The sequence below is a fragment of the Ostrea edulis genome, chromosome 1 (assembly GCF_947568905.1).
Source record: "Ostrea edulis chromosome 1, xbOstEdul1.1, whole genome shotgun sequence".
NCBI classification, from domain to species: domain Eukaryota; kingdom Metazoa; phylum Mollusca; class Bivalvia; order Ostreida; family Ostreidae; genus Ostrea; species Ostrea edulis.
The window spans coordinates 90,631,988-90,640,419 of record NC_079164.1 but is presented as its reverse complement, the minus strand read 5'-3'; the positions used below and the strand labels follow the sequence as shown (position 1 = coordinate 90,640,419).

At 36.6% G+C, this 8,432-nt stretch overlaps 1 protein-coding gene across 3 annotated transcripts in view; it reads right to left on the bottom strand.

Moving 5' to 3' along the window:
* Positions 1-8,432, bottom strand: part of LOC125674988 (uncharacterized) — a 37,927-nt gene that overhangs the window by 17,967 nt on the left and 11,528 nt on the right. Inside the window, exons 5-8 of one of the 3 annotated variants that reach the window (XM_056165557.1) lie at positions 8,205-8,344; positions 8,018-8,071; positions 5,166-5,609; positions 82-3,137 (exon numbers count right to left, since the gene is read on the bottom strand). In XM_056165557.1, the coding sequence (XP_056021532.1) occupies positions 1,984-3,137; positions 5,166-5,609; positions 8,018-8,071; positions 8,205-8,344 (1,792 nt within the window). In that variant the 3' untranslated portion in view covers positions 82-1,983. Of the gene's footprint in view, positions 1-81; positions 3,138-5,165; positions 5,610-8,017; positions 8,072-8,204; positions 8,345-8,432 lie in introns of those variants that run through there. The other 2 variants (XM_048912451.2, XM_048912457.2) reach the window with 2 other exon arrangements.

Genomic DNA, 8,432 nt, shown 5'->3' with positions numbered 1-8,432 from the left:
AAAAAGTCATTGCATCACGATAAATCAAATGTAAATTTATCATGCAAGAGTTTTGCATTTTACTTTATAATGAAAATATAAGACGTTGTTACACAACTTTATTCAACCAAACACACAGATACAACACAGAACATGATAAACGTACCTACAATTCGGAATTTTTATATCGACAATATTCTATTCAATAAGAAGTGAATGGGATTCAGCAGTAGAAATAAGCTATTTCAGCCATCTCCCTACTTCGGAATTACATGTGCATCTACAGATATGTAGCTCACTGGGGGAATATTTGGACATACCAGAGATTTACAAATCCACCAATTATAAAAACTAAATCGGCGTAGGTCGTTGTATTCTTTCATCATAATATCAAAAAATTCCTAACATTTTTCCAGTATACCGTATTTCTGTCCAAACATTTATTAAAGCCGCATGTGAACCGAAAACGCATATCTTCAATTGATTATGTTTGTAGAGGTAGACATGTTAAGTAGCAGTCAATTCGAACCCCGTTGATTTTTATATCTATTCATTCTATCCAATATGAAGTACGTAAATATTGAAAAGTAATCCTAGTCCGTTATGAAAGCCATAAGTCTGGTCCCCTTTCTCCAATTAATCTTTTCAATACTGACATATAAAAACAGAACTTTGAGGGGATGGAACTGGAATTGTTTCATCTAAAATATTTAACTAACAAGAGGCCCACGGCATAGCATTGAAGAAGATCTATGCTATTTTCAAATGGTTTACACATAAACACAAAATACTAGCACCTAGTTTGGCCCCATCCTGGAGTCAGAACGTTTACCCTGGATATCATGAAATTTACAATTTCGGTAGAGGCCTTCCAGCTCTACATGACCAGATTTTCTTACAAATGTAAGGAATATTTTTAACATTGGTCAATTTCTGCTCCATCCTTGCAGATGTCCTGAAATTTATACTTTACCCTCCCTCCAACATGTACTGTTGCTGGACATTAGAATTTAAGTTAGATATTCAGAACAGGATTTGTTTTTCTAGATTTCATAGCCCTTGGGAGTAGTGATGCAAGGTGAAGATACCGAACACTGATCAATCTCATAACTCCTATAAGCAATACAAATAGAGATAGTTGGGCAAACACGGACTCCTGGACACACCAGATCAGGTGCCTAGGAGGAGTAAGCATCCCCTGTTGACCGGTCACACCCGCCGTGAGCCCTATATCCTGATCAGGTAAACGGAGTTATCCGCAGTCAATATCAGTGTACCAAGAACGGCCTAACAATCGGCATGAAACACGTCAGACATCATTTGACCCAATGATAGGTTGTATTGACGAACTAGATCGTTATAGAGACCATAGCATTTGCTAAATGCTGACTTCAATCGAGACTGTTGAAACCCCTGTACCATCAACTTTGTTGTCAGTAGCTTACCTCGATTTAAAAACTGACTATACGCAGAACAAGCTCTTGCATATCGAATCGGTTGAGATATATAAACACCATATGCAGGTGATAATGGGATATTGCGACAAATACGATTACCAAAAGTGGAATTAATGCCAAGTTCGTTGAAAATACAGTTGTAATAATGAGCCTTACAAACAAAGACAATGTTGTTACTAGCTTTGTCAGCTGGAACCAAAACATATTCCTGATGTAACCTATCTAATTCTGTTATCACTTCTGGTTTACTAAACACAGAAGGATAGATGATACGTACTTTTGTTTTAATATACATGCTATTTTACTAGTACTCAGGTGACCGATAAGGCCTGTGGGTCTCTTGTAATGAAATATATACTAGTATTTGCATAATTATTTGCATGTTTCAAAAAGAAATCTGTTAATTTTACAACACATTTGATTTAAACGTAGAATGTTAAGATTCTGTTGGAAACACATGCCTAGGGTCCACGTATCGCTGTCTACTCTTGAAGGACAGCAACTTGTTTGATTATATGTATATATAAAGTCGTATAGTTGTCTGCTGTCAGCGTTTAACTTTCACGGGCTCTATTGTTTTGAGAATAGGATTTCCGCTGTTTTGTATTCTAGCGGTAATCTTTTCTTTAGGAATCGATCTCAAGAAATGCAAAGACTCTGTTGGTAGATCAACTGCAAAGTTATGTGTTTGGACATCTGCATCGGCTTGCCGAACAAGTTGTAACACCATACCAATGTTACAAGGTTTAAAAACTGACCACTTCGGAACAGTAGAGAAATATGTATGGAATAAAGCAATGGAAAAGATTTCGTGTTTGATTTTTGCTGTATGTTCGTCTTGATGCAAATATGGAACTAACTGCTTCAGATAACTATCCACCGTGTTTTTATCCAGGGTAGGACTAATGGCGCTCGATTCCTTCTGATCAATTTCTCTTGTCTTATCATACACCATAACGCACATGATATAGAACAGTGAGAGAAACAGTTCGCGTTCTTTTTCACCAAGGTATTGAAAGTGTTCTGTCAAAAGTTCCAGTGGAGCTTTACAGAACGATTGCTTCAAGAAAGTGTCAGGCAGTGTTGCAAACATCAGTGTTTGAAAGGGTTTTCCAACAATACCAGATCCAGATGAAAGAAGATGTAGTACTGTCTCATACGAGGTGGTCTCATCTACTTTTGTGTCAGTTTTGTTATTCTGGTGTCTTTGTAATTGGTAAATAAGAAGGATCTCGGACTCTGACAGGTCATCCATGTCTACAAACATGCTAGTATTTTGCAGGTATTTACAGTCCACATGTGCTTTAATTTCGTCAAGTACATGCGTATGAATACAAAGTAAAACTTTACATACCATATTGTCATCCTTTAAAATAGACTCAAGGAAATTGTCAAAGTTTTTATATATATCTGGCGAAAAGGCCTCACATCCAAAGGTTCCAAATAAATTATCGCAACATAAAACTGTTTTTTCTTCAGAGAGCGGCACCATATTATCCATCAATTCAGTCATCCATTTTATCTTCCAACCCTCTTGCTTATACTTTTCGGTTACGTGGACCATAGATGTTGTCTTTCCACATCCTATAGCTCCGCGGCAGATTACTATTCTTTTTGTATCCAGCTTTTTGAAAATTTCCTTGATGGCTTTCGTTACAACAATTCCGTTTTCTTCGAAACAATTAGGTTTAACTTTAACATCTGAAATGAAAACTTACGACATTAAATAAATGCATATGTACCCCAACAGTAAAACGGAAATTCATTGGCTGTGTCGCTTGTTTGTTTTACATCTCTTAGAGGGTTTTTTAAAACCATATCGAGACGTTATCAGCTCTGGGTAAAGTACCAGTGATCACCAAGTTAGAACTACATGTTATGATTGGCACCCAGGGCCGTATCAGTAAGGGTTCTTTAACGTGCAAACGCATATCACGACGCAGGACCATTGTTTTGAGGGTCATATCCGAGAAACCTGAACATATCTTCTAACTGCAGATCGTTTGGCGAATATATTTATATGTCTTAGATTAGACGCAGCTATGACATGAGCAGTGCTCGAACACAGGATTTCGTTCGCGAATTGAACGCTCTAATTACTAGAGATTGCTTTTTTGATAAACAAATGTCTCCCCGATTAACCAAATTGGAAGTGCTCCAAACGAAACCGTCTCCCCTTAATGTACTGCATGGTATGGAGGAGAAAGCATGAGCAGAAACATAGATATTATGAACTCCGATAAGCCACAGAGGCGAAGTGTTCACAAACCATTTGAAAAGATTTTGTGACACAGAAAGTACCAAAACAATATGTCTTCCTCTGAAAGAGGGGAGACACGATACATGTAAGCGGTTACAATACTTCGTGTGGATTATACTTTCACATTGAGAGTATGTTTTCAGTAACAAGTGAAATATTTTTCTTGACTAAAGCACAGAGGCCTCTTATCCGCTCTGTTCGCTATCACACATGTAATAAATACACAAGGGAAGAATCACACAATTTGTAAGCAACGTAAAAAAAAAACCCACCTTACTTGAGAAAAGTTATACAAATCTCGTATGCGCTGATGCAAAGTATATCCTAGAACTTATCCTGACTAACATATTCCAAATATTCCCAGTATAAATAGTTTTCTAAAACCCCAGCTTGCTGCACAGTTTTTAATTCCTAGGCCAAGAAAAGATAACTCGACCTCAGCTGATAACTTCCGGTCTTAACAAAAATCCCAATTTCAAAGCGTAGCTACCCTATTGATACTTTAAAATAATTATACTAACAATTGAAGAATAAATTATGTACATAGTAATTGAATCAAATCTGACGTCTGATTAATATAAGGCACCGGGGGTGGGGGGACTCTGGTTTGTTTGGGTTTTTTTTGTAGACACTGTTAATCATCGCCCCTCAAATTGAGATTTCTCGTATGAATGAAAGGTGAAGAAAACGAACAGTGATCAATCTCATAACTCGATCCTATAAGGAATACAAAATAGAGAGCTGGACAAATACGGACCCCTTGATATACCAGAGGTGAAATCAGGTGTCTAAGGGGAGTAAGCATCCCCTGTTGATCGGTCACACCCGCCGTGAGCCCGATATCTTGATCAGGTAAACTGAGTAATTCGTAGTCAAATCAGTGTGCCAAGAACGACCTAATAATCAGTATGAAACACGTCAGACAGCATTTGACCCAATGATAAATTATATTGGCAAACTAGATTATTATAACGATCATAGAATTTGGGAATGCTTACTTTAAACGAGACTGTTGACCCCCCTGTGACATCGATTTGTTTGTCAGTAGCCTGCCTCGATTTGAACACTGATCATGCGTAGATCAAGCTCTTGTGTATCGAATCAGTTGAGATATATAAGCACCATATGCAAGTGAGAATGGAATATTGCTATATAAATATGGAAAGTTGAATATGGAGAAGCTGAAATCATCCCGTTTGTCATAAGGTTGAGTTTTTACTTTGCCATTAATATTTATTTTCTTTAAAATATCTAAGTACGAAACAGATGTATATGTGGACTCTGTGGTGTCGAATCGATTGAGGCACTGAATACAACTAACACATGTACATGCGCACCATTTTAATTATAAAGATATCAATGCAATGTGGTGAATGATCCTTATGCTCGATTAATATTGTTACAACTTTAGTTAAGGGTGCTATGAATAAATGTAGACTGGATGTTGCAAAGTTATGAACTATACTTACAATTGATTTTTGACTCTTTCGCCAAATCTATGTCCATTTGGTCGTCAACATCACCATAAGATTTTCTTAATCTTGTAAGAACACTTTCCGATTCAGTAAAATCGCAATATCTGTTATCCAAATAGCCGTTGAAAAAGATCCTTATTCTCTCTATGTCTGCACCAAGGGAGGTATCGGTAGAATCAGGCTTGTAGCCCCACCCAGAACCGGGACGCGTGAGGTCAGAAAAATTTGTAAGCAGCATATAAACGATATTTAGAGTCATCTTCTTTACGTCAGCTGAACTAAATTGCATAATATCGTTTAATTGTTTTGGAAAATGTTCCTTCAGTGATTCAGAATGCATTTTCAGTTTATTTTGCAGGAGTGTATCCTCATGCAGTACTACAAGGCGAGATTGAAGATACTTCGCAAGAATTGTGATCCTTCGTGTCGCTTGCTCTTCTGCAAAACATGATAAACAGAATCTTGCATGTAATTCAATGCTGAAATAAGAAATCCAATATAATGGGCACTACAGTTTCGTAATATTAGACAATAGGTCTACGGTCTTTAATGGTCACCAGCGTATCACGTGCCGATCTGCATATATATGTATGTAGATCATAATTTTTTCTTTGTCAAAGATTGGTGAAAAGTGACAGTAGATGCTCTGACAAATACCAAAACAAACAACGAATGTTTTGGAAACAAATATGACCCCTTTTCGTGTGGCAATATTGTAAAGGACAAACTTTACAATAATAATGCATGTACATGTAATGATGGTGAAAAATATCGTCAGAATGTCTGTAGTGATGTGAAAAATATGGGTTATCAACTAGTCAGGGACAACCATTATAGTAACTGTTAGCTCATCATTTCAATTGTCATAATAAAATACTCCTCAAAACAGGGTTTTGTTCTTCATGGAAAGCGATTCGAATGCTTCTATTGTCTGAAGACTGTACTCAACAAAACTGGTTTTCTTTTTTGGGTGAAAAATGAGGCTACGTAAAGGGTGTTCGGAAAGAATCTTTTAGAAAAAACAAAACATTGGTTTCCCACATTCCTTTCTGGGAACCCTGATATGATACTGACACGTAGGCCTATAAGTGGTATAAAAACAGAAGCCGCATCCCTCTTTTAGCATTTAGTCCGGGTGCCTTGAAGAAATGGATTCAGATGATTGAAAAGTACATGAGTTTGCGGTAAGATTATTCATTATTTCTACAGATTCTCCTAAATATATTAACAATTTTTTTTGCACATTATTTATTTTGCTTGTTTCATTTTTGTTGTATACAAATTTCTTTTTAATCATTTGTAGCCCTAGAAGTGAAAAATGCAATGCATTTTATCTCGGATCAAAAATCGCTCCTAAGGGGAATGTATGGTACGACGTCCCAGTCGGGGTACATCAACTGCAATAAAGTGATTTGATTCAGAAACCGTCCAGTGTCCCCGCCGGAGCCGAAGAAAGTGAAGCTCAATGAAAGTGTTTCCTATGGATCAGAAAAAGAAATAAACATCACTGCCGGGGATGTAACAGTGAATTTGCGACTTTAATGTGCATGTGTTTAAATGAATGATTGTGACATGGAGTTATAACTGTGGTGCCTAAACGATTTCATATACGGTAAAATCGGATTATACATGAAACACTCATTTCGTATAATTTACTGGAATATTTCACGCCTTGAATATTGAATTTGATGTATAATAAATATGTTTTCTCGCACAACGAAGAGTGGTCTTTGTTCCTGGTTTTTACTGTCAGTCCAGTATTTCTCATAATATTGGCCTGCTCTTAATAATACTGGACTATGTTCAGTACAGTATGAAAAATAAAGTACTGTCATGACAAAGAACTGACGTCATAACAATGTTTTAATTAAAAGTATTGCACGAATAGAAAATAATGTAAATGAACAAATTAATTTATATGGAATAAAAATTTTGTATTTCAATCTTATTCCACTGAATACATCCACGTAGTGCACTGTGTCCTGATGATGTAGCCAATAAAACAGGATACAATAATTAATACATTTTGATATTGAAGCAATTTGTCAGTGGTTAATTTGGAGCCCATGTTTAGCATTTTGACATCTCGTCTATTGATTCATACCGATTGTTAGGCCGTACTTGGTATACTGATTTTGACTACGGATAACCCCGTTTACCTGATCAGGATATAGGGCTCACGGCGGGTGTGACCGGTCGACAGGGAATACTTACTCCTCCTAGGCACCCGTTCCACCTCTGGTGTGTCCATGGGTCCGTGTTTGCCCAACTATTTACTTTGTATTACTTGTAGGAGTTATGAGATTGATCACTGTTCGTTATCTTCACCTTTATAGGAGTTATGAGATTGATCACTGTTTGTTATCTTCACCTTTATAGGAGTTATGAGATTGATCACTGTTTGTTATCTTCACCTTTATAGGAGTTATGAGATTGATCACTGTTTGTTATCTTCACCTTTATAGGAGTTATGAGATTGATCACTGTTTGTTATCTTCACCTTTATATGAGTTATGAGATTGATCACTGTTTGTTATCTTCACCTTTATATGAGTTATGAGATTGATCACTGTTCGTTATCTTCACCTTTATAGGAGTTATGAGATTGATCACTGTTTGTTATCTTCACCTTTATAGGAGTTATGAGATTGATCACTGTTTGTTATCTTCACCTTTATAGGAGTTATGAGATTGATCACTGTTCGTTATCTTCACCTTTATAGGAGTTATGAGATTGATCACTGTTTGTTATCTTCACCTTTATAGGAGTTATGAGATTGATCACTGTTTGTTATCTTCACCGTTCATTTGTTCTGTCCGAGACTGTAAATAACTGTTCACCTTACCCTTTAATTCGTCTTGACATTCATGTAATAGGCTCCTTGGGTCTTCTGCAGAATCTGAATGGGTAAAAAAGGGGGATTGTAAAATACCTGGACTGTTGGCACTAATATTCCATGGAATCACTTTTCTGAAATCAAATTGTTAAGTAAACCCAATGATTGAATTTTGCACTTGTTTTTATTATTTTACCAGGTAGTTTTCTAATACGCTGAAACTTGTTCCTCCAAACGGTGAAAGCAATGGTGATGACGAATACGAATATGAATACACTGATTATTGCAATAGCAAACACATCTTGTGACCCAACAGCTTGGTAAGAATGGTTAGTCCTACAAGTAAACAAAGATAGTATTTCTATCACCACTTTAATTGCAACTGTAGTCGTGATTACATGTAATTACACATTGGTACTTTCGC